General features: G+C 46.8%; 1 protein-coding gene across 1 annotated transcript in view; it reads left to right on the top strand.

The window, feature by feature from the left end:
- Positions 1-24,139, top strand: part of LOC146009897 (uncharacterized) — a 32,028-nt gene extending 7,889 nt beyond the window's left edge. The window contains exons 6-7 of the mRNA XM_083150497.1: positions 18,170-18,884; positions 21,758-24,139. Coding sequence (XP_083006623.1) covers positions 18,170-18,884; positions 21,758-22,799 — 1,757 coding nt within the window. The 3' untranslated portion in view covers positions 22,800-24,139. The remainder of the gene's footprint in view (positions 1-18,169; positions 18,885-21,757) is intronic.
- Positions 24,140-24,401: the final 262 nt, after the last annotated feature.

Genomic DNA, 24,401 nt, shown 5'->3' on the forward strand with positions numbered 1-24,401 from the left:
TGCTCTCCCCCTCACATCATGTCACTGTGTGTTACCAGCCCAGAGATCTGACCAGTCTCCTCCCTGCACTCTCTGGTGTATCTCATACATCAGGAGCCATCAGCCCCTATTATACTCCTGCTCTCCCCCTCGCATCATGTCACTGTGTGTTACCAGCCCAGAGATCTGACCAGTCTCCTCCCCGCACTCTCTGGTGTATCTCATACATCAGGAGACATCAGCCCCTATTATACTCCTGCTCTCCCCCTCACATCATGTCACTGTGTTACCAGCCTAGAGATCTGACCAGTCTCCTCCCCGCACTCTCTGGTGTATCTCATACATCAGGAGCCATCAGCCCCTATTATACTCCTGCTCTCCCCCTCACATCATGTCACTGTGTGTTACCAGCCCAGAGATCTGACCAGTCTCCTCCCCGCACTCTCTGGTGTATCTCATACATCAGGAGATATCAGCCCCTATTATACTCCTGCTCTCCCCCTCACATCATGTCACTGTGTTACCAGCCCAGAGATCTGACCAGTCTCCTCCCCGCACTCTCTGGTGTATCTCATACATCAGGAGCCATCAGCCCCTATTATACTCCTGCGCTCCCCCTCACATCATGTCACTGTGTGTTACCAGCCCAGAGATCTGACCAGTCTCCTCCCCGCACTCTCTGGTGTATCTCATACATCCGGAACCATCAGCCCCTATTATACTCCTGCTCTCCCCCTCACATCATGTCACTGTGTGTTACCAGCCCAGAGATCTGACCAGTCTCCTCCCCGCACTCTCTGGTGTATCTCATACATCAGGAGCCATCAGCCCCTATTATACTCCTGCTCTCCCCCTCACATCATGTCACTGTGTGTTACCAGCCCAGAGATCTGACCAGTCTCCTCCCCGCACTCTCTGGTGTATCTCATACATCAGGAGCCATCAGCCCCTATTATACTCCTGCTCTCCCCCTCACATCATGTCACTGTGTGTTACCAGCCCAGAGATCTGACCAGTCTCCTCCCCGCACTCTCTGGTGTATCTCATACATCAGGAGCCATCAGCCCCTATTATACTCCTGCTCTCCCCCTCACATCATGTCACTGTGTTACCAGCCCAGAGATCTGACCAGTCTCCTCCCCGCACTCTCTGGTGTATCTCATACATCAGGAACCATCAGCCCCTTTTATACTCCTGCTCTCCCCGTCACATCATGTCACTGTGTGTTACCAGCCCAGAGATCTGACCAGTCTCCTCCCCACACTCTCTGGTGTATCTCATACATCAGGATCCATCAGCCCCTATTATAGTCCTGCTCTCCCCCTCACATCATGTCACTGTGTGTTACCAGCCCAGAGATCTGACCAGTCTCCTCCCCACACTCTCTGGTGTATCTCATACATCAGGATCCATCAGCCCCTATTATACTCCTGCTCTCCCCCTCACATCATGTCACTGTGTGTTACCAGCCCAGAGATCTGACCAGTCTCCTCCCCACACTCTCTGGTGTATCTCATACATAAGGAGCCATCAGCCCCTATTATACTCCTGCTCTCCCCCTCACATCATGTCACTGTGTGTTACCAGCCCAGAGATCTGACCAGTCTCCTCCCCGCACTCTCTTGTGTAACTTATACATCAGCAGCCATCAGCCCCTACTATAATCCTCTCCCTCTCGAATCTTGTTCTATGACCTTCATATAAAATTAGAAACTGGAATAATGAATGTGACATTTTGCCCTTTTTATCTCATATTTACACTGGTTTATAGATGATGGTCACAGTATACAATGTAACAAAGTGATGATTGTAGATATCCCTGAGGAAATCATACAGACCACACTGGTGCTCATGACGAAACGCATAATTTGTGTGTACAGAATCCAAGGGAGGGGTAACTATTGTACTGTTGATATTTGGTTGTCTCTACAATGGTTGTGATGGAAGGTGTACCATTAGCTGACTGTTGAGCAGGTGACTTGGTGCTACAACAAGCTGGCCAGGATTTACGGCAGTTGCTTAAACTCTAGGACACAAATGGGAAACCTTCGGCCCTCCAGCTGTTGTTGAGCTACACATCCCAGCATGCCCTGCTACAGTTTTGCTATTTGGCCATGTTAAATCGGTTGCAGGGCATGCTGGGATGTGTAGTTCAACAACAGCTGGAGGGCCGAAGGTTCCCCATCCCTGCACTAGGACATCACTGGCAAGTAATCCTGGATTTACAGTTTAGAAGTTTAGACCTTTGACCAAACAACAGTTGGCCAAGTGGACCACAGTTGGAGGTGCACCAAGTTCCAATGTGTGCACAGTCATCAGGTCATAGCGCTTTTTGTGTCCTAGGCTGGTCATGTAGCTAAACGTGGTGAATTTTGGAGTTTGAGTGCATCTGTCTCTCACCTGGTGGCTTCAGAGGACTCATTTTGACAAAGACCCTCCATTCTGGATCCCATCCTAGCTTCTGAGAACGACAGAAGTCAGCCTCCACGGTGGGGCACAGTCATCAACCAGCATTACTTTCAGGGACAATGGCCCCTTGCAGAAACAGGCTCTCCATCAATATTTTGGAGCTTTGGGCTATTACAGAGCCCATTTATTGGCAGAGGACATTCTCAGAGGAATACCAGTCCATATCCAGCCACGACAGTGACCTACCTGAATCATCAGGGAGACCCAAGCAGCAGAGCGGCCATGCGTGAAGTGTTCCGGATCCTGAGGTTGGCCGAGTCACGTCTTCTGGCCATCTCCATCGTTTTCATTCCCGGAATCCTAAATCGGGTGGCGGACTTCCTGAGTCCTCAGTACATCCACGAGGGCGAATGGTGGCTGCATCCGGGGCTCTTCCTGGTTCTGGTAGAACGGTGAGGATTGCCAGAGGTAGATCTTATGGCGCAACAAGGTACACCGGTACAGGTCCCACACCAGACATCCAGGAGCTGCATTCATGGATGCTTTGGCGGTGAATAGAACTTTCGATCTAGCGTATATCTTTCCATTGATAATGCTGTTTCCCAGGGTTCTTCGCAAGCTCAAACAGGACATATTCTAGTGGCAACTGCATGGCCCAGGCATCACTGGTTCCCCAATTTACAAGGACTGTCGTGGGCAGGACCCTTTTGTTGCCACAATGAGCTGATCTACTGCTGCCTTGTCTTCATCCAGTTATTCCTTGGCTGTGTTTGAGCCAAGGGATTGCCTATGTTGCAGGTGCAACAGAAGTAGTCTGAGCGAGTATAATACAGACCTGGCATTTACCTCTAGTGCAGTGGTGGCCAACCTGTGGCTCTTGAGCCTCATGCGGCTCTCCCCCTTGTAAAGTGCGGCTCCTGCTCCCACTGCTGCCCGCCGCCCACCGTCTGTCCCAGTCCCCCCTGCTGCCGGTTCCCTGAATCCCTTCTCCTTCTGAGGGGAGGAGAGCGCGCATCGCACATCTCTCCTACCCCTTACTGTGCATCCTTGTGACTGGGCCGTCCGCCAAGCAGAACTCGTGGGCCAGAAGCCAATCAGGACCCGGCCAGCGAGCTTTGATTGGTGGGCGGCCCAGTCACAGGGAAATGAGGGGGAAGGAGACGCGCGGTGTGCTGTGCTCTCCTCCCATCGGTGACATGACAGGAGGACTGCAGGGGGACACCAGACTGTCCTCTCCCCGCCTGGCAGCAGCAGCAACAACGGTGAGTGCTGCTGCTGGGAAATTTGCACTGTGGGGGTATAGCAGTTTGTGGCACTGTGGGGGCATAGCAGTTTGTGGCACTGTGGGGGCATAACCGGCACCGTGTGGTGCATACCTGGCACCGTGGGGGGCATATGTGTATCTGGCACTATTGGGGGGCATATGTATATATGGCACTGCACTATTGGAGGCATATTTGTATCACACCCACCCAAGGGGTCAAAATAGACTACGCCCCTTTTTTTGGCGCATGCGCCTTCAGCGCGCGCATGATGTAGGCTCTTTAGCTTGATTACCGATATTTTTCGGCTCTTTACCTCTGACCGGTTGGCCACCCCTGCTCTAGTGCTTCAAGCATTGCAGTCTCCTCTGTTTGAACCTCTGGACACGATGGAGCTTCAGTGGCTTACGGACAAGACGGTATTCATTTGGCCATTGGGTTGGATCGTAATTTCTCGGAACTGACAGCTCTTTGTTGGTGTCCTACTTTTCTGGTTTTCCATCCTGACAGGGCACTTTTACGTACAAGAGCTGGACATCTTCCCAAGGTGGTTTCCAGTTTCCATATTAATGAGGGGATTGTGGCACCTGCATTGCATTCCACAGACCTGGCACCAGATGATGCTTCTCTGGATGTTGTCTGGGCACTCTGCATTTATGTGGAGCACATGGCTTCTCATCTTAGGTTGGACACATTCTTCATGATTATCATAAGCGTGGATGGCCAGCTACTAAGCAGAACATCGCTAGATAGCTCCTTATGACCATCTCACAGTTTTATCTTCAAGCTGATCTGCCTGTTCCAAGGTCACTTACAGCACACTTCACTCTATCTAATGGGCCTTCCTTGGGTAGTCCGATGTGGGGCTTCTGCTGTTCAATTGTGTAAGGCCTCTACGTGGTCCTCAGCCTACACTTTCTTGCGGTTCTATGCATTCACCACATTGCCTCTCAGGATGCCTCCTTTGGATGCAGAGTTCTTCTCTCTGACCAATGTAGTGACATTCTATGTCTGCTTCTGTGAGGACATGTGTGTGCCAACCAAAACAACATGCACCTTCAACATAAGAAACTGTTAATAAATAAACAAACAGCAACAAGCAATGGTTCAGCCGTGAGCTCAGAATGCACCGTCGGGTCATCACCATGCACTAGAAACAAAACATGTTTTTACTGCAGATTTGAGATGGAAGTCCCCTGTATCAGCCCTTCCACTGATCTGGGCAAAGCCGCACCCCTACTTGACTCACCACTCTTGGGCTATATGAGTTGACCAAGTTGAGGTAGAAGTTATGTTCAAAATTGTCCAACCCAGGATAGCTGCAGACCCAGACAAAGTGTCACCATCTGCCTTAAAGACCTGTGCTGTTCAGCTTTCCCCCATCTTCACCAGGATCTTCAACCCCTCACTGGAGACGCGCAAGGTTCCCTCCTGCTTAAAATGCTCAACAATTGTCCCAGCTCCAAAGAACTTTACCCTAAAAGACCTGAATGACTACAGATCTATTTCAATAATGTCAGTGATCATGAAAGCGTTTGAGCGACTGGTGCTGAACCACCTGAGAGAAGAGACTAACACTCACCTGAACTCCTTACAGTTAGCCTACCGATCGAACAGAAGTGTCGAGAATGCAGTCAACCTAGGACTGCAGCACATCCTGCAGCACCTGGACTGTCCAGGAACATTCAGCATCCTGCAGCCCAAACTTTTCTCTTTGTGGGGTCCCAGAATCAACATGTTCCTGGATCACTGATTTTCTGACTGTGAGGAGTGGTGAAAGCCGATTCATTCTCATCCCACGTGCACACAACCAGTATCCTTCAAGGATGTGTCCTCTTGCCCCTGCTGTTCTCCTTATATGTTGCACCTCGGCTGAGCAATCAGTTAAAATCATAAAATATGCAGACAACACCACTGTCATCGGCCTATTCAAAGATGAAGACGAGTCTGCGTACCAACACAAAGTGGACCGGCTAACTGAGTGGTGCGGCAGGAACAACAAACCAAACGCCTTGCTCCCGCTTGTTATAGAAAATTTGTAGTTTCATGGGTAGACTCCATCAAAATTTCTAGGGACGAAAATCTCCCGAGACCTCAAATGGGGACCCAACGTAAGCGCTTTTGTCAAGAAGGCTCAGCATCGGATATTCTTCCTGAGACAACTCAGGAAATGTTACATCCCTCAGGATACGCTACTTCTGAACCGCCATTGTAGAGTCCGTCCTATGCTCCACAATCACAGTCTCTTATGGAGCCGCCAACGAGAGTGGCAGATGGAGGCTACAAAGGGTCGTAAAGTCAGCAGAAAAGATTGTTGGGGCCGACCTTCCACCTGTCCTGGAATTATAACTGTCCAGGGTCAACAAGCGGCTGTGGACCTTGAAGAAAAAAAAGTTATCAAAAGTCTACCATAACTCTTGTTTTCCCTCGTTTCTATCAGAGGATGGGTGATATCCTAATTCCTTCCAGCAAGATGGTGCCCCACTTCATTATGGACTTGTTTTCAGGGAATATCTTGATGTACAATGTCCTCAAAGGTGGATTGACCATAGAGATCTAGTCCATATTGAACTCTATGATATTTCTATCTGTGGGGTTACGTGAGTATACAAGACTGTTATCATCTGCAACAATGAAGTGTTGATGCTTGTGCTCAGATTCCACCAGACATGTTGGTCAATGTCCATCAGGAATGGGAAAAGAGAATAGCATTAACATTGCAACGTGGTGGACAGCACCTCGAACATATCAAGTCACATGACTACCATCCCAATTAAAAAATTTGTTGCATCCAAGATGGCAGATTTCAAGATGGCCGCCATACTGGTGACATACCCTGAAAAGTTTCCCCCCCACTTCCATATCATATGTGTAGACATTGGATTACTATTTTCTTACTCATTTCCTTCCTATAAGGGTGTTACCACACTTATGGACCACCCTGTATATATAGTTGCAGACCACCTTGAACTCATTCGTAGTACAGATGGAGCCGGTCTCAGCTAGACTGCCTATGGCCGCCAATCCGCCACGGTGCATATAGTCGCAAGGCAGTGAAATACATATCACAGCTTGGTGATGGCGTTACCGGATGCGTGCAATACCAGTGATCATCCACAAGATGTCGCTTATTAAAAGCCTCCACTTAGCATGCGTAAGATGTGTACTGCAAAACTTTAGCGGAAGAAACCGGATTGCGTGTGCGAGTAGTGACTATTAAAATGCTCAGGAACTACTTTGCTACTACTGGACATTACTGCACTGTTTAGTAAGCTAGATAGACACTTTTATTACCTAAATACAATTGCATGGACGTGCGTCTCATTACACTATTTTATAACTTGCTATGGGGACAAGTGAGCGAATACTGCGCGTAAAATAACCTCAACTATAATGTATAGTACAGTACTGTGCAGTATACCGTAGCGCCTTCCCCCAGCCACACTGACTGCATGAGCTGAGCAGGGCCCATGCTTTCTCTGCTATTATGTACAGTACTGTGCAGTATACCTTAGTGCCTTCCCCCAGCCACACTGACCGCATGTGCTGAGCAAGGCTCATGCCTTCTCTGCTATAATGTATAGTACAGTACTGTGCAGTATACCGTAGCGCCTTCCCCCAGCCACACTGACTGCATGAGCTGAGCAGGGCCCATGCTTTCTCTGCTATTATGTACAGTACTGTGCAGTATACCTTAGTGCCTTCCCCCAGCCACACTGACTGCATGTGCTGAGCAAGGCTCATGCCTTCTCTGCTATAATGTATAGTACAGTACTGTGCAGTATACCGTAGCACCTTCCCCCACCCACACTGACTGCATGTGCTGAGCAGGGCCCATGCTTTCTCTGCTATAATGAATAGTACAGTACTGTGCAGTATACCGTAGCGCCTTCCCCCAGCCACACTGACTGCATGTGCTGAGCAGGGCCCATGCTTTCTCTGCTATAATGTATAGTACAGTACTGTGCAGTATAACGTAGCGCCTTCCCCCAGCCACACTGACTGTGTGTGCTGAGCAGGGCCCATGCTTTCTCTGCTATAAGGTATAGTACAGTACTGTGCAGTATACCGTAGCACCTTCCCCCAGCCACACTGACTGCATGTGCTGAGCAGTGCTCCTGTGTTCTCTGCTATAATGTATAGTACAGTACTGTGCAGTATACCGTAGCGCCTTCCCCCAGCCATACTGACTGCATGAGCTGAGCAGTGCTCATGCTTTCTCTGCTATAATGTATAGTACAGTGCAGTATACCGTAGCGCCTTCCCCCAGCCACACTGACTGCACGAGCTGAGCAGGGCCCATGCTTTCTCTACTATAATGTATAGTACAGTACTGTGCAGTATACCATAGCGCCTTCCCCCAGCCACACTGACCGCATGTGCTGAGCAGGTCTCGTGCTTTCTCTGCTATAATGTATAGTACAGTACTGTGCAGTATACCGTAGCGCCTTCCCCCAGCCACACTGACTGCATGAGCTGAGCAGGGCTCATGCTTTCTCTGCTATAATGTATAGTACAGTGCAGTATACCGTAGCGCCTTCCCCCAGCCACACTGACTGCATGTGCTGAGCACGGCCCATGCTTTCTCTGCTATAATGTATAGTACAGTACTGTGCAGTATACCGTAGCGCCTTCCCCCAGCCACACTGACTGCATGTGCTGAGCAGTGCTCCTGTGTTCTCTGCTATAATGTATAGTACAGTACTGTGCAGTATACCGTAGCGCCTTCCCCCAGCTACACTGACTGCATGTGCTGAGCAGTGCCCATGCTTTCTCTGCTATAATGTATAGTACAGTACTGTGCAGTATACCGTAGCGCCTTCCCCCAGCCACACTGACTGCACGAGCTGAGCAGGGCCCATGCTTTCTCTACTATAATGTATAGTACAGTACTGTGCAGTATACCATAGCGCCTTCCCCCAGCCACACTGACCGCATGTGCTGAGCAGGTCTCGTGCTTTCTCTGCTATAATGTATAGTACATTACTGTGCAGTATACCGTAGCGCCTTCCCCCAGTCACACTGACTGCATGTGCTGAGCAGGGCCCATGCTTTCTCTGCTATAATGTATAGTACAGTACTGTGCAGTATACCGTAGCGCCTTCCCCCAGTCACACTGACTGCATGTGCTGAGCAGGGCTCATGCTTTCTCTGCTATAATGTATAGTACAGTACTGTGCAGTATACCGTAGCGCCTTCCCCCAGCCACACTGACTGCATGAGCTGAGCAGGGCCCATGCTTTCTCTGCTATAATGTACAGTACAGTACAGTACTGTGCAGTATACCGCAGCGCCTTCCCCCAGCCACACTGACTGCATGTGCTGAGCAGGGCCCATGCTTTCTCTGCTATAATGTATAGTACAGTACTGTGCAGTATAACGTAGCGCCTTCCCCCAGCCACACTGACTGTGTGTGCTGAGCAGGGCCCATGCTTTCTCTGCTATAATGTATAGTACAGTACTGTGCAGTATACCGTAGCACCTTCCCCCAGCCACACTGACTGCATGTGCTGAGCAGGGCCCATGCTTTCTGTGCTATAATGTATAGTACAGTACTGTGCAGTGTACCATAGCACCGTCCCCCAGCCACACTGACTGCATGTGCTGAGCAGTGCTCCTGTGTTCTCTGCTATAATGTATAGTACAGTACTGTGCAGTATACCGTAGCGCCTTCCCCCAGCCATACTGACTGCATGAGCTGAGCAGTGCTCATGCTTTCTCTGCTATAATGTATAGTACAGTGCAGTATACCGTAGCGCCTTCCCCCAGCCACACTGACTGCACGAGCTGAGCAGGGCCCATGCTTTCTCTACTATAATGTATAGTACAGTACTGTGCAGTATACCATAGCGCCTTCCCCCAGCCACACTGACCGCATGTGCTGAGCAGGTCTCGTGCTTTCTCTGCTATAATGTATAGTACAGTACTGTGCAGTATACCGTAGCGCCTTCCCCCAGCCACACTGACTGCATGAGCTGAGCAGGGCTCATGCTTTCTCTGCTATAATGTATAGTACAGTGCAGTATACCGTAGCGCCTTCCCCCAGCCACACTGACTGCATGTGCTGAGCACGGCCCATGCTTTCTCTGCTATAATGTATAGTACAGTACTGTGCAGTATACCGTAGCGCCTTCCCCCAGCCACACTGACTGCATGTGCTGAGCAGTGCTCCTGTGTTCTCTGCTATAATGTATAGTACAGTACTGTGCAGTATACCGTAGCGCCTTCCCCCAGCTACACTGACTGCATGTGCTGAGCAGTGCCCATGCTTTCTCTGCTATAATGTATAGTACAGTACTGTGCAGTATACCGTAGCGCCTTCCCCCAGCCACACTGACTGCACGAGCTGAGCAGGGCCCATGCTTTCTCTACTATAATGTATAGTACAGTACTGTGCAGTATACCATAGCGCCTTCCCCCAGCCACACTGACCGCATGTGCTGAGCAGGTCTCGTGCTTTCTCTGCTATAATGTATAGTACATTACTGTGCAGTATACCGTAGCGCCTTCCCCCAGTCACACTGACTGCATGTGCTGAGCAGGGCCCATGCTTTCTCTGCTATAATGTATAGTACAGTACTGTGCAGTATACCGTAGCGCCTTCCCCCAGTCACACTGACTGCATGTGCTGAGCAGGGCTCATGCTTTCTCTGCTATAATGTATAGTACAGTACTGTGCAGTATACCGTAGCGCCTTCCCCCAGCCACACTGACTGCATGAGCTGAGCAGGGCCCATGCTTTCTCTGCTATAATGTACAGTACAGTACAGTACTGTGCAGTATACCGCAGCGCCTTCCCCCAGCCACACTGACTGCATGTGCTGAGCAGGGCCCATGCTTTCTCTGCTATAATGTATAGTACAGTACTGTGCAGTATAACGTAGCGCCTTCCCCCAGCCACACTGACTGTGTGTGCTGAGCAGGGCCCATGCTTTCTCTGCTATAATGTATAGTACAGTACTGTGCAGTATACCGTAGCACCTTCCCCCAGCCACACTGACTGCATGTGCTGAGCAGGGCCCATGCTTTCTGTGCTATAATGTATAGTACAGTACTGTGCAGTGTACCATAGCACCGTCCCCCAGCCACACTGACTGCATGTGCTGAGCAGTGCCCATGCTTTCTCTGCTATAATGTATAGTACAGTACTGTGCAGTATACCGTAGCGTCTTCCCCCAGCCACACTGACTGCATGTGCTGAGCAGGGCCCATGCTTTCTCTGCTATAATGTATAGTACAGTACTGTGCAGTATACCGTAGCACCTTCCCCCAGCTACACTGACTGCATGTGCTGAGCAGTGCCCATGCTTTCTCTGCTATAATGTATAGTACAGTACTGTGCAGTATACCATAGCGCCTTCCCCCAGCCACACTGACCGCATGTGCTGAGCAGGTCTCGTGCTTTCTCTGCTATAATGTATAGTACATTACTGTGCAGTATACCGTAGCGCCTTCCCCCAGTCACACTGACTGCATGTGCTGAGCAGGGCCCATGCTTTCTCTGCTATAATGTATAGTACAGTACTGTGCAGTATACCGTAGCGCCTTCCCCCAGTCACACTGACTGCATGTGCTGAGCAGGGCTCATGCTTTCTCTGCTATAATGTATAGTACAGTACTGTGCAGTATACCGTAGCGCCTTCCCCCAGCCACACTGACTGCATGAGCTGAGCAGGGCCCATGCTTTCTCTGCTATAATGTACAGTACAGTACTGTGCAGTATACCGCAGCGCCTTCCCCCAGCCACACTGACTACATGTGCTGAGCAGGGCCCATGCTTTCTCTGCTATAATGTATAGTACAGTACTGTGCAGTATAACGTAGCGCCTTCCCCCAGCCACACTGACTGTGTGTGCTGAGCAGGGCCCATGCTTTCTCTGCTATAATGTATAGTACAGTACTGTGCAGTATACCGTAGCACCTTCCCCCAGCCACACTGACTGCATGTGCTGAGCAGGGCCCATGCTTTCTGTGCTATAATGTATAGTACAGTACTGTGCAGTGTACCATAGCACCGTCCCCCAGCCACACTGACTGCATGTGCTGAGCAGTGCCCATGCTTTCTCTGCTATAATGTATAGTACAGTACTGTGCAGTATACCGTAGCGTCTTCCCCCAGCCACACTGACTGCATGTGCTGAGCAGGGCCCATGCTTTCTCTGCTATAATGTATAGTACAGTACTGTGCAGTATACCGTAGCACCTTCCCCCAGCTACACTGACTGCATGTGCTGAGCAGTGCTCCTGTGTTCTCTGCTATAATGTATAGTACAGTACTGTGCAGTATACCGTAGCACCTTCCCCCAGCTACACTGACTGCATGTGATGAGCAGTGCCCATGCTTTCTCTGCTATAATATACAGTACTGTGCAGTATACCGTAGCGCCTTCCCCCAGCCACACTGACTGCATGTGCTGAGCAGGGCCCATGCTTTCTCTGCTATAATGTATAGTACAGTACTGTGCAGTATACCGTAGCGCCTTCCCCCAGCCACACTGACTGCATGTGCTGAGCAGTGCTCCTGTGTTCTCTGCTATAATGTATAGTACAGTACTGTGCAGTATACCGTAGCACCTTCCCCCAGCTACACTGACTGCATGTGATGAGCAGTGCCCATGCTTTCTCTGTTATAATGTATAGTACAGTGCAGTATACCGTAGCGCCTTCCCCCAGCCACACTGACTGCATGAGCTGAGCAGGGCTCATGCTTTCTCTGCTATAATATACAGTACTGTGCAGTATACCGTAGCGCCTTCCCCCAGCTACACTGACTGCATGTGCTGAGCAGGGCCCATGCTTTCTCTGCTATAATGTATAGTACAGTACTGTGCAGTATACCGTAGCGCCTTCCCCCAGCCACACTGACTGCATGTGCTGAGCAGTGCTCCTGTGTTCTCTGCTATAATGTATAGTACAGTACTGTGCAGTATACCATAGCGCCTTCCCCCAGCCACACTGACTGCATGAGCTGAGCAGGGCTCATGCTTTCCCTGCTATAATATACAGTACTGAGCAGTATACCGTAGCGCCTTCCCCCAGCTACACTGACTGCATGTGCTGATCAGGGCCCATGCTTTCTCTGCTATAATGTATAGTACAGTACTGTGCAGTATACCGTAGTGCCTTCCCCCAGCCACACTGACTGCATGTGCTGAGCAGGGCCCATGCTTTCTCTGCTATAATGTATAGTACAGTGCAGTATACCGTAGCGCCTTCCCCCAGCCACACTGACTGCATGTGCTGAGCAGGGCTCATGCTTTCTCTGCTGTAATGTATAGTACAGTACTGTGCAGTATACTGTAGCGCCTTCCCCCAGCCACACTGACTGCATATGCTGAGCAGGGCTCATGCTTTCTCTGCTATAATGTATAGTATAGTACAGTACTGTGCAGTATACCGTAGCGCCTTCCCCCAGCCACATTGACTGCATGTGCTGAGCAGTGCCCATGCTTTCTCTGCTATAATGTATAGTACAGTACTGTGCAGTATACCGTAGCACCTTCCCCCAGCCACACTGACTGCATGTGCTGAGCAGTGCCCATGCTTTCTCTGCTATAATGTATAGTACAGTACTGTGCAGTATACCGTAGCACCTTCCCCCAGCCACACTGACTGCATGTGCTGAGCAGTGATCATGCTTTCTCTGCTATAATGTATAGTACAGTACTGTGCAGTATACCGTAGCACCTTCCCCCAGTCACACTGACCGCATGTGCTGAGCAGTGATCATGCTTTCTCTGCTATAATGTATAGTACAGTACTGTGCAGTATACCGTAGCACCTTCCCCCAGTCACACTGACCGCATGTGCTGAGCAGGGCCCATGCTTTCTCTGCTATAATGTATAGTACAGTACTGTGCAGTATACCCTAGCACCTTCCCCCAGCCACACTGACTGCATGTGCTGAGCAGGTCTCGTGCTTTCTCTGCTATAATGTACAGTACAGTACTGTGCAGTATACCGTAGCGTCTTCCCCCAGCCACACTGACTGCATGTGCTGAGCAGGGCCCATGCTTTCTCTGCTATAATGTATAGTACAGTGCAGTATACCGTAGCACCTTCCCCCAGCCACACTGACTGCATGTGCTGAGCAGGGCCCATGCTTTCTCTGCTATAATGTATAGTACAGTACTGTGCAGTATACCGCAGCGCCTTCCCCCAGCCACACTGACTGCATGTGCTGAGCAGGTCTCATGCTTTCTCTGCTATAATGTATAGTACAGTACTGTGCAGTATACCGTAGCACCTTCCCCCAGTCACACTGACTGCATGTGCTGAGCAGGGCTCATGCTTTCTCTGCTATAATGTATAGTACAGTACTGTGCAGTATACCGTAGCACCTTCCCCCAGTCATACTGACTGCATGTGCTGAGCAGGGCCCATGCTTTCTCTGCTATAATGTACAGTACAGTACAGTGCAGTATACCGTAGCGCCTTCCCCCAGCCACACTGACTGCATGTGCTGAGCAGGGCTCATGCTTTCTCTGCTATAATGTATAGTACAGTACTGTGCAGTATACCGTAGCACCTTCCCCCAGCCACACTGGCTGCATGTGCTGAGCAGTGCCCATGCTTTCTCTACTATAATGTATAGTACAGTACTGTGCAGTATACCGCAGCGCCTTCCCCCAGCCACACTGACTGCATGTGCTGAGCAGGGCCCATGCTTTCTCTGCTATAATGTATAGTACAGTACTGTGCAGTATACCATAGCGCCTTCCCCCAGCCACACTGACTGCATGTGCTGAGCAGGGCCCATGCTTTCTCTGCTATAATGTATAGTACAGTACTGTGCAGTATACCATAGCACCTTCCCCAGCCACACTGACTGCATGTGCTGAGCAGGGCCCATGCTTTCTCTGCTATAATGTATAGTACAGTACTGTGCAGTATACTGTAGCGCCTTCCCCCAGCCACACTGACTGCATGTGCTGAGCAGTGCCCATGCTTTCTCTGCTATAATGTATAGTACAGTACTGTGCAGTATACCGTAGCGCCTTCCCCCAGCCACACTGACTGCATGTGCTGAGCAGTGATCATGCTTTCTCTGCTATAATGTATAGTACAGTACTGTGCAGTATACCGTAGTGCCTTCCCCCAGCCACACTGACTGCATGTGCTGAGCAGGGCCCATGCTTTCTCTGCTATAATGTATAGTACAGTACTGTGCAGTATACCGTAGTGCCTTCCCCCAGCCACACTGACTGCATGTGCTGAGCAGGGCCCATGCTTTCTCTGCTATAATATACAGTACTGTGCAGTATACCTTAGCACCTTCCCCCAGCCACACTGGCTGTTGTATTGGCCCTTCTTTTTAATTCACGCCAACCTCCTTCTTTTTCAAAGTTTACTGTAGCAAAAATAAAGATTAATACTGACTGGTCATTCCCACCTCTCCCCTCCCCCTCCCCTGGGAGACTGCTCTATTCCTCGTGAACAAAGCCAATTTGTATTAATTTGTGTTAATTGCCTCCAAGTCCAGTGATCAACCTGCAGCTCCTGTCCCCTACCCGCACCACTGTCCAGGTTTGGGCGCACCTGCTGTGAAACAGGGAGCTGGGCACCTGGCAGGAGCTGACCCACTAGAGAGCAGGATTCCTCACTGTCACCTCCCCGCATTCCAGTGGTGGCTCCCTGGCTGCAGAGGAAGCCAGAAACCCCTGCAAGCTAGGCGGACAATTGGAGGGGACCCTACCTATGGTTGCTTGCCACCTCCCTTCCTGATGTCATGTAAACCAGTCAAGATTCTCCTCTTTCATATGGTACTAGTCTCAGGTCTCTAGGACACACAGAACCAGAGATATCCGGATGCAAATTGGACACATCTTTCCCCATAGACTAGAATGGACCCATTAATTCAGACCCTCCATGGTTTCTGACACTTGCAGTTAGACTTTTGGGGGTCTCGGAAACTTGGGGTTCATATCCTCTTGTAGCTAAATGTCTCCCCTTCCGTAAGAATCCAGTTCTGAACCGATTGGACCACCGAAACAGGAGAATTTAAGCTGATTTTAATTTATTATTATTATACGTAGTGCATGATGCAGCGTACTAACCGTCAGGCGGCCGGCTCTGTGGTTTCTGCGATTAGAGTCGCACAAAAAGACTTTTATGCAAACAGGTTTTATATGTTTGTCTAGTTCTATTCAATTTAACTTTCATTAATATTTCAATTAAAAATAATAATAATAATAATAATACAAATATTACCCTGTAATCGAACACAGGTTTCCAGTGTGTATAGCTGCGCAGTTATCCACTAGCCTGCGTCACTTGGTGATGTGTATGTAGGGAGTGCTCCCGTTCAGAGACAGCCGTAGCGCAGTTATCCACTAGCCTGCGTCACTCGGTGATGTGTATGTAGGGAGTGCTCCCGTTCAGAGGCAGCCGTAGCGCAGTTCGAGCTGCAGCGTCTCAGACACTCCCATTGTGGGTTAGTGTAAAGGTACCGTACTCAGCCCACCCCAACCTCCACCTCCCTTCCCCCTTCCCTGGGAGACTATTCACAGAGAATGCAATGGAAGAGGCTGATTCAGTCGGTCTGGCTGTGGGGAAAGCGCTATACAGACACTGTGTGTAATGCATAGTACAGCACTAAATATTGCACAGCATGCTGTGTGGTTCTTGTACGTGGAGACGCACAAAAATACTTCTATGAAAACAGGTTTTTTGGCGTGTGCATGCCTTGTTTTATTAAATGTAGCTTTCATAAATGTTTCAATTAAAAAATACAAATTTTACACTGTAATCGAACACTAGTTTCGTGCCAGACAGAGCCATAATGCTGAACCACAATAGTGAAACCACAGTCTGTGATCTTTTTGAATTTTTTTATCCTAACAGGTAGAGGATCAGGAGATCAAGTCCCGTACCGTTAATGTTGGTCTACATTCGGTAGACCTATCAAGCATGGGGGGGGGGGGGGCATTTTTGTCACTATAGGCACTCCTATTAAATGGGATAATAGCATGAAAAATAAAACGTGTAATAGTGCAATACAGTTTTATTATCAAGCATAAAATACAACAATAAAATGGAAAACTTTTGCAGTGCGACTCTCACCAAAAAGGAAGGTCCACAAGTGAATGCAGACAAAAGGGCATAGTGGTTACATAGGCAGGTGTCCCTGGTATGTCCACAGTCCCAATGAGTGAATGTCCCCTGCATAGTTCCTCCTTTCATTGTGAAATAGCCCTTTGCGTTCCACCTCTAATAAACTTGCCGATTCCGGGCTCGGCTTGCGTGTCACAGGGTGCTGGAACCCTGGAATCACGGCAGAACCCGGTCCGCGTATCACAGGAGGCTCTTTTATTTGCAATCCATCTATCTCTCTCCCGGAAGTCATGGATAATGGATTTGAAAACCGGGTTTTATCCATATTGCATATACATCTCAGAAAAATATATAAAAAATATTAAAATATGAGTCCCTATTGTCCCCGAAAAAGGATAATAATGGAAATGAGAAGAACGACAATGAAAAATGTAAATGGTCATTTATTACCAATTATACGTCACAACATTATCAAGTTAAGAGAATTCTCACCTTTTTGGTGAGAGTCGCATTGCACAAGTTTTCCATTTTATTGTATTTTTTGCTTGATAATAAAACTGTATTAAACTATTACACGTTTTATTTTTCCTGCTATTATCCCATTGAGTTGGAGTGCCTATGGTGACGGAAATGACGGAAATGTCCCCCCCCCCCCCCCCACACGCTTGATAGGTCTACCTAATGTAGACCAACATTAACGGTACGGGACTTGATCTCCTGATCCTCTACCTGTTAGGATAAAAAAATCAAAAAGTTTACAGACTGTGGTTCACTATTGTGGTTCTGTTTTCTTTCTTCATTTTGGTTATTGTGTTCTGAGGGGAATACACAGAGAAAATAATCGCATGGATACATCCCTTGGTGCCTCGGAACATTCCTATCTGTCTGGTTTATGGTACTGTATGCAAGGTATTGCATGTTATAGAAGTGAGCCTGGGCTGCCTAGCGCACCAATTCAGTTACCATCTTTTCCTCTTTGTTATCTACCAGAGCCGTAATGCTGGTTGCCGGGAATGAGTTTTGTGTTTCCAATATTCAGCATCGGCTACGTGAACTGCAGGTGGCAGTTATTATTTGCCTAGGGGACCGGGACACTACAGGGGGCATTTGCTTGTATTGTACGGTACAGTTGGAGCCGTAGCGATGTTCCCGGGAATGAGGCGCATGAGCGTCTCATACATACTGTATAGTAAGCGGGACCCTCTCTTGGCGAATGGCGCAGTTCCATCGGTATATCAATCCGCTGCTAGATTGGTGGAGCATTAGTCACCCAGTGGTGGCGATATGCATTGCATGGATATTGTATGGCGTGCATCGGCGCGCATGGGAGCGCAGAAGAAAAGTGGATCGCCAAAACCTTCACCATGGCGAGCTGGCGGAAACATCTGTATGAAACACTGGGGACATTCAATTCTGCTACTTAATATAAAATAAGTTATTTATTTCCATTCCATTATTTCCTGCAGGCAGACACATCAGCAGGAATACCTTGGAGGAATTTGTCCCTGTGTCTCCAGACTGTGACATTAAAGATAACGTCAACACACGAGGTTCCCCAGGAGAAACCGCTCATCTCCAAACTATACATCCAGTACTTCACAGTTCTAATATAACATCTGATGCCTCTAATAATATATGTCCAGATGCTTCAAATATTGCTACACATAATACAGCTCCTATGGGTGATAAATTATATCCATGTTTAGAGTTTGGGAAATGTTTTACGCACAAATCAGATCTTGTTATACATCAGAGAAGTTGCAAAGATGAGAAGCCATTTCTATGTTCTGAGTGTGGGAAATGTTTTACACATAAATCAGCTCTGGTTCTACATCAGAGAATTCACACAGGTGAGAAACCATATCCATGTTCTGAGTGTGGGAAATATTTTATATCCAAATCACAAGTTGTTAGACATCAGAGAAGTCACACAGGCGAGAAGCCATTTCCATGTTCTGAGTGTGCGAAATGTTTTACGCAGAAATCAGATCTTGTTAAACATCAGAGAAGCCACACAGGTGAGAAGCCATTTCCATGTTCTGAGTGTGGGAAATGTTTTACACAGAAATCAAATCTTGTTACACATCAAAAAAGTCACACGGCTGAGAAACCATATCTGTGTTCTGAGTGTGGGAAATGTTTTATGCAGAAATCAGATTTAGTTAGACATCAGAGAACACACAGGAGATAGGCAATTTCCCTGAGCTGGAATATGGCAATATTTTATGGAATTCATGTATTCAGTCATACGATTTATTACCAAGTTAGACGTTCATTATTCTTCGATAGCTGAAATGTACAGTATGTCACCAACATAAAGTTAGAACAGGTTTCATTCTCATATATAGCATTTTTTTTTTCTTTTTAAATGTATTTTATTGTAGTTTTCAGAGCATAAAGGTTACACCCTTATCCAATATTGTAAATAACTTCCGTACCTTGCTTGAATATACAATAAAGAGGAAATGTTCAGTAGCTATTGTTCTGTGTGTAAAGTCTGTTAGGAGTCATCTGAAAATATAAATACAATGAATCTGCATAAAGGCCCCACACACTAGTCCGGATTATCCTATGAACATATCAAACCCAATTCCCCTTGAGCCCCCTTGGTAGAGCTCACTTACAATTTGGAACTTGATGCGCCATTACTACATGCGCTTAATAGTATTATCGATTATCCCGTGCCATCGCCAACATAAAATTGGGTAAGGCCCCCGATCCGGATGGCTTTACGGCTGATTTTATAAATTCTTGACTCTTAAGATTAGTCCAACTTTGGTTTTGTTCCAGAACGATTTATTGTCTTCCTGATCTACCCCACATTATTTTAGTATGGCCGCCCTTAATGTTATACCCAAGCCTGGAAGGGATCTCTCGGACCCAGACTCTTACAGGCTCATCTCTCTATTAAATATAGATAAATGCTAACAAAAAGCTCGCTGACGGGTTGAAAGCCAAACTCCCCACTATTATACATTCCGACCAGACGGGATTCATTATGCGTAGAAACTCTGTCGTTAACATCCGCAGGGTTCTTACAGTCATACGTCATTCTAGTCTCCCCAATCAATTTACGCCCAGGGCTGTTCTTGCCTTAGACTCAGAAAAGGCTTTCGATATGGTACATTGGAATCATTTATATTATACATTACAATAGGGTTTAATAGTGCACACTTGTTTCACATATTTAGGTAGACACGTTCCCGGTCACCTTAATAAATGGTATGAGTTGATGTCTACGCCTCTGCTAGACTCCATTTCCAAACAGACTGATAGTTGGATGCTGCTTCCTTCAGTAGGAGTTATAAAATCAGTGATTTCCCGAAATTAGCATCCACACTGTACAGATGCTACCAATTCTTCTTACTATCAGACGTTGTTAGAATAAATAATTGTTTGAAAACTTTAGTCGGAAAACTGACGCTCTCGGATAGGTAGAAATAAATTGTACCTATCCCGTTCTTCGGGTGGTTTTACGTTAACCTAATTTATCCCTATTTTTCATATTTAGTTTTCTTCAGATCTATCGGGGACTGGTTATCAGAACGAGACGTATACACTATCAATGCGCTGGATTGCGATGTCTGTGCTACTTACTCGCTTACTTACACTTACTCGCTTAGTGCCTTATTCCATGTCCCTAGACCTAAAATACCACGCCCTATACTAGAGGAAATGTTCTTCAGAGATACCTGTACCTATAACACCTGGTGGCGTATTAACAAAATTCTGAAAAGGAACCCTACCCATTCTACTTTAATCCCTTTCTGGGGTAATTCCCAATTTTTTGGTAACTGAAAGCTAAGGGTATACAAAAGATTGGAAACGTATTTGACCCGGGCGGCAAGTTCTACTCCTTTCTGACCTATCTGAAACATTTTCTTTAAACAACTCTGATCCAGATTCGATCCCGATGAGCGGCCCCGCGGCATCGGGATCGAAAGCATAAATATACTTGCCTGGTAAGTGTGATTCTGCCTTGATCTGGAAGATCAAAAACCGTTCCAGGTTGCTCTATGCAGCATCCCCCCCGCCCTGCACACCGTCCATCTGTTCCTCCTCCTTTTTGCTGGAACCCACCGGCCGTCAATATCGGAACGGTATTCCCCATTACTCTTGGCATAATACACTCTACTTCATTACAGGAGGTTCACATGGAAATGATTCACAGGGTATAGATCTCAGGCCCAAAGACAACACTTTGTGGGCACTGAATCGGGTATATGTCCGTAAACATGACACCGCTACACCCTTTCTGTTAGAAGTCCAGAATCTTCTCTTGAAGACAACTTTATTTCGATAGGTTTTCCTCCCTCCCTGAAACGGGAGTTAAGTGTTTCAGGAAACGGGGTCCTTACATTGAAACTTTGGTTACGGCTCAACAGTCAACAATTACCAAAGTATTTGACAAAACTGAGTGTTACCTTCCCAGACAGCTTGCACGACCTGTCAGTGTGGACAGTTCATTGAAAAAATGTATGCGTGTATATTTCTAGTGATCTGCACCCGGTGTGACGTAACCCATCGTATCAACTATTTTAAAAATGATTAAAAAAAAAAAATAGTCGCATCCAAGATGGCCTATTTCAAGATGGCCGCCATACTGGTGACAAACCCTAAAAAATGTTTCCCCCACTCCCATATCATATGTGTAGACATTGTATTACTTTTTCCTTACTCATTTCATTCCTATAAGGGTGTTACCACACTTACGGACCACCCTGTATATGTAATTACAGACCACCTTGAACTCATTAGTAATATGAAACACTGTGGGGACATTAATTTCTGCTACTTAATATAAAATAAGTTCTTTATTTCCTTCCTTTATTTCCTGCAGGCAGACACGTCAGCAGGAATACCTTGGAGGAATTTGTCCCTTTGTTTCCAGATTGTGACATTAAAGATAACGTCAACACACGGGGTTCCCCAGGAGAAACCGCTCATCTCCAAACTATACTTCCAGTACTTCACAGTTCTAATATAACATCAGATGCCTCTAATAATAATAATTGTCCTGATACTTCAAATATTGCTGCACATAGTACAGCTCCTACGGGTGATAAATTATATGCATGCTCTGAGTGTGGGAAATGTTTTGCATCCAAATCACAGGTTGTTAGACATCAGAGAAGGCACACAGGTGAAACACCATATACATGTTCTGCGTGTGAGAAGTGTTTTGCACAGAAATCAGCTCTTGTTCGACATCAGAGAAGTCACACAGGTGAAACACCATATTCATGTTCTGAGTGTGGGAAATGTTTTACACAGAAATCAGATCTTGTTAGACATCGGAGAAGTCACACAGGTGAAACACCATATCCATGCTCTGAGTGTGGGAAATGTTTTAAACAGAAATCAGATCTGGTTAGACATCAGATAAGTCACACAGGTGAAAGGCCATTCCCATGTTCTGAGTGTGGGAAATGTTTTAAACAGAAATCAGATCTTGTTAGACATCAGATGACTCATAGATGTGAGAGACCATTGTTATGCTCTGAGTGTGGGAAATGTTTTACATCCAAATCACAATTTGTTAGACATCAGAGAAGGCACACAGGTGAAAAACCGTATCAATGTTCTGAGTGTGACAAATGTTTTGCACAGAGATCAAATCTTGTTAGACATCAGAGAAGTCACACAGGTGAAACACCATATTCATGTTCTGAGTGTGGGAAAAGGTTTTCATTTGAACAATACCTTATTCGCCATAAGAAACGTCACATAGGTGAGAAGCCATTTCCATGTTCTGAGTGTGGAAAATGTTTTACACAGAAAGCAAATCTTGTGACACATCAGAGAAGTCACACAGGTGAGAAACCATATACATGTTCTGAGTGTGGGAAATCTTTTACGCACAAATCAGATCTTGTTAAACATCATAGAAGTCACACAGGCGAGAAACCATATTCATGTTCCGAGTGTGGGAAATGTTTTACGCACAAATCAGATCTTGTTAAACATCAGAGAAGCCACACAGGTGAGAAGCCATTTTCATGTTCTGAGTGTGGGAAATGTTTTACACAGAAATCAAATCTTGTGACACATCAGAGAACACACAGAAGATTTGGCATTTTCCCTGAGCTGAGATAGAGCAATATTTTATTGAAGTCAAATATTCAGTCATACAGTGTATTACCAAGTTATAAGTTCATTATTCAGTAGCTGAAATGTACAGTATGTCACCAATATAAAGTTAGAACATGCTTCATTCTCAAAAATATATAGCATTTTTTTCCTTATTTGTAAATATTTTTTAATAATATATAGCATTCTTTTTTCTTTTTAAATGTATCTTTATTGTAGTTTTCAGAACATAAAGGTTACGGCTGTATCCAATATTGTAAATAACCAGTACCATGCTTAAATATACAATAAAGAGGAAATGTTCAGTAGCTATTGTTCTGTGTGTAAAGTCGGTTAGCAGTCATCTGAAAATATATAAATACAATGAATCTGCATAAAGGCCCATACACTAGTCCGACTTATCCTAAGGACAAGTCAGACCCAATTCTCCTTGAGCTCACTTTAGATTTGGCACTCGATGTGCCATTTTTACATGCAATTAATCATATTAGATGTACACCAGGTAGCAAATTCTTTTTGTGCCGATTTATGGAAAGAAGTGAAGTACGTTTAATTGGAAAATAGGAGAAGGAAACGGAATCATCCCTCTAACTGTAATACGAAAATATTCCAACTTCTTTATTTCAGAAGGAAACTGACAGAAATAACCTCCTTTATGCTACCAGTGCCCACCCTCCAGCTTAATTCCCGGTTTACCTTATTCGCAAATGGTAAGGATCAAAAGAATTGTTTCAGATCCGGTAGTAGCTGAGACTAGAGATGGGCAAAACGGTTCATTAAGCTGAGCCGGGATCCGGCGGATCTCTCAGCGAAAAGATGCTGATCTTTTCGACGAGCCCTCAGCTCGCTTTTTTTGAAAAAAAGGGTAATGCACATGACCGTGTAAAAACACTGATCGATGGCTGGTGCAGAATCGCCATCGATGGCAACCATCGATGCTGTCTGCACCGATGGCCATCCCTGCACCGATGGCAGCTAATCTTTCTATCACTTGTAGTCACAGCACTGTATTCAGTGTCTACAGAGGTAGTACATCTCAGATGCCACAGGTGGCAGCACTGAGATCAGGAAAATGGATTGTAAACTGAAACGGATCCCCTTTTTTCGGATTGGCGGCTCGTTCGTTCTTGAATGGGATCCGTTCAAAAGATTTGGTTCATTCGCGAACGACCCATCTCTAGCTGAGACCCAAATCGATGCTCTGATTGATCGCTTTAGAGAAAGGGGTTATCGAAATGAGTCTCTTGCACAGGCCAGACATAGAGTTTCTTTACTGACTAGGCAACAGCTTTTGGAGCCCACAACTCCCATGGTGGAGAGTCCTATCCTACCATGGGTTACCAAATTTAATTCCACCAGCCCAGCTATTAACAAAATCTCCAAAAATCTTTGGCCCATAACTAGCTCAGATCAAGCAATAGGGCTGACAGGTTCTAGATTGCTATCTGGCTACTGGCGTCCCCCAAATTTCCGTGACATGTTGGTGAGAGCCGATATTACAAACTATGGTTCTCCACCAAAACCCCCACCTTGGGGATGTATACGTGCACATGCACGGCGTGTTCATGCATGATCCTGGGCAACACATTTACCATCCGTTATCAGGGG

This window comes from Crinia signifera, chromosome 6 (assembly GCF_055691185.1).
Source record: "Crinia signifera chromosome 6, ASM5569118v1, whole genome shotgun sequence".
Classification (NCBI taxonomy): domain Eukaryota; kingdom Metazoa; phylum Chordata; class Amphibia; order Anura; family Myobatrachidae; genus Crinia; species Crinia signifera.